This window comes from Arachis ipaensis, chromosome B04, assembly GCF_000816755.2.
Source record: "Arachis ipaensis cultivar K30076 chromosome B04, Araip1.1, whole genome shotgun sequence".
NCBI lineage: Eukaryota > Viridiplantae > Streptophyta > Magnoliopsida > Fabales > Fabaceae > Arachis > Arachis ipaensis.
The window spans coordinates 4176685-4177443 of NC_029788.2; the positions used below are offsets into that span (position 1 = coordinate 4176685).

At 41.0% G+C, this 759-nt stretch overlaps 1 protein-coding gene across 1 annotated transcript in view; it reads right to left on the reverse strand.

Moving 5' to 3' along the window:
- Positions 1-483, reverse strand: part of LOC107638498 (bromodomain-containing protein 4) — a gene marked incomplete in the record, with an annotated part of 3660 nt that extends 3177 nt beyond the window's left edge. The window contains 2 exon segments of the mRNA XM_016341805.2: positions 1-15; positions 108-483. Coding sequence (XP_016197291.1) covers positions 1-15; positions 108-413 — 321 coding nt within the window.

Consider the following 759-nt stretch of genomic DNA (forward strand, 5'->3'; position numbering starts at 1 on the left):
TACCTTCCTTATTACCTGTGCAGAAGAAACCAAGTTAAAAAAAATGTTCTCTGAGGCGATAACAAAGTAGAACAACGGGAAAACAAATCTAAAGTGCTCAAACATACAACTAAGGAAGCGTCCAATTCCTGCTTATTATATCGGAGACTTCTTTCTTTTGGATGATTAATCTCACTGGAAACTGTGTGGTCAGCATTGGATGCCAAGACCTTGGATGACTTAATTTTGATGCTAGCGGTAGCAGTCCTCTTTGATGGAACAGGGGATTTCATATCAGGCAAGGAATTTGCACTGTCTTCCATCCTATCAGCACCGACACCTTGTTTGTCAAAGCCGTGTTGCTGGCTACTCTTATCGGTGTCACTATGCGTGGGAGCATCCGAAGACGTGTGCTGGGAATGGGAGTCCAACATCTTTGGAGTCTTGAGCTTCACCTTAACGCGTCCAACCCCGAGTGGCTTCCCCACAGCCTTATCAATGGAGCCTTTCCCTTCCCCTTTTTATGCCCACGCTTCCGCTTCATCCTCTAACAAAACCACACTTTGTTCCAAAGCCAATTAACACCAAATTTAAGTTTTTAACTCACCAGACTACAAATTACAGAAATCTATGCATCTAAAGGGTCACCAAATATTTGCAGAACAAATTCAAGTGCTAATTCAGCACACAACAAAACCTATAATCTGAATTTTTGTATATAATAAGAAAAGAAACGTAATATTTCGCAAGAATAGGTACGTGGTTAGAATTTAGCTAAAA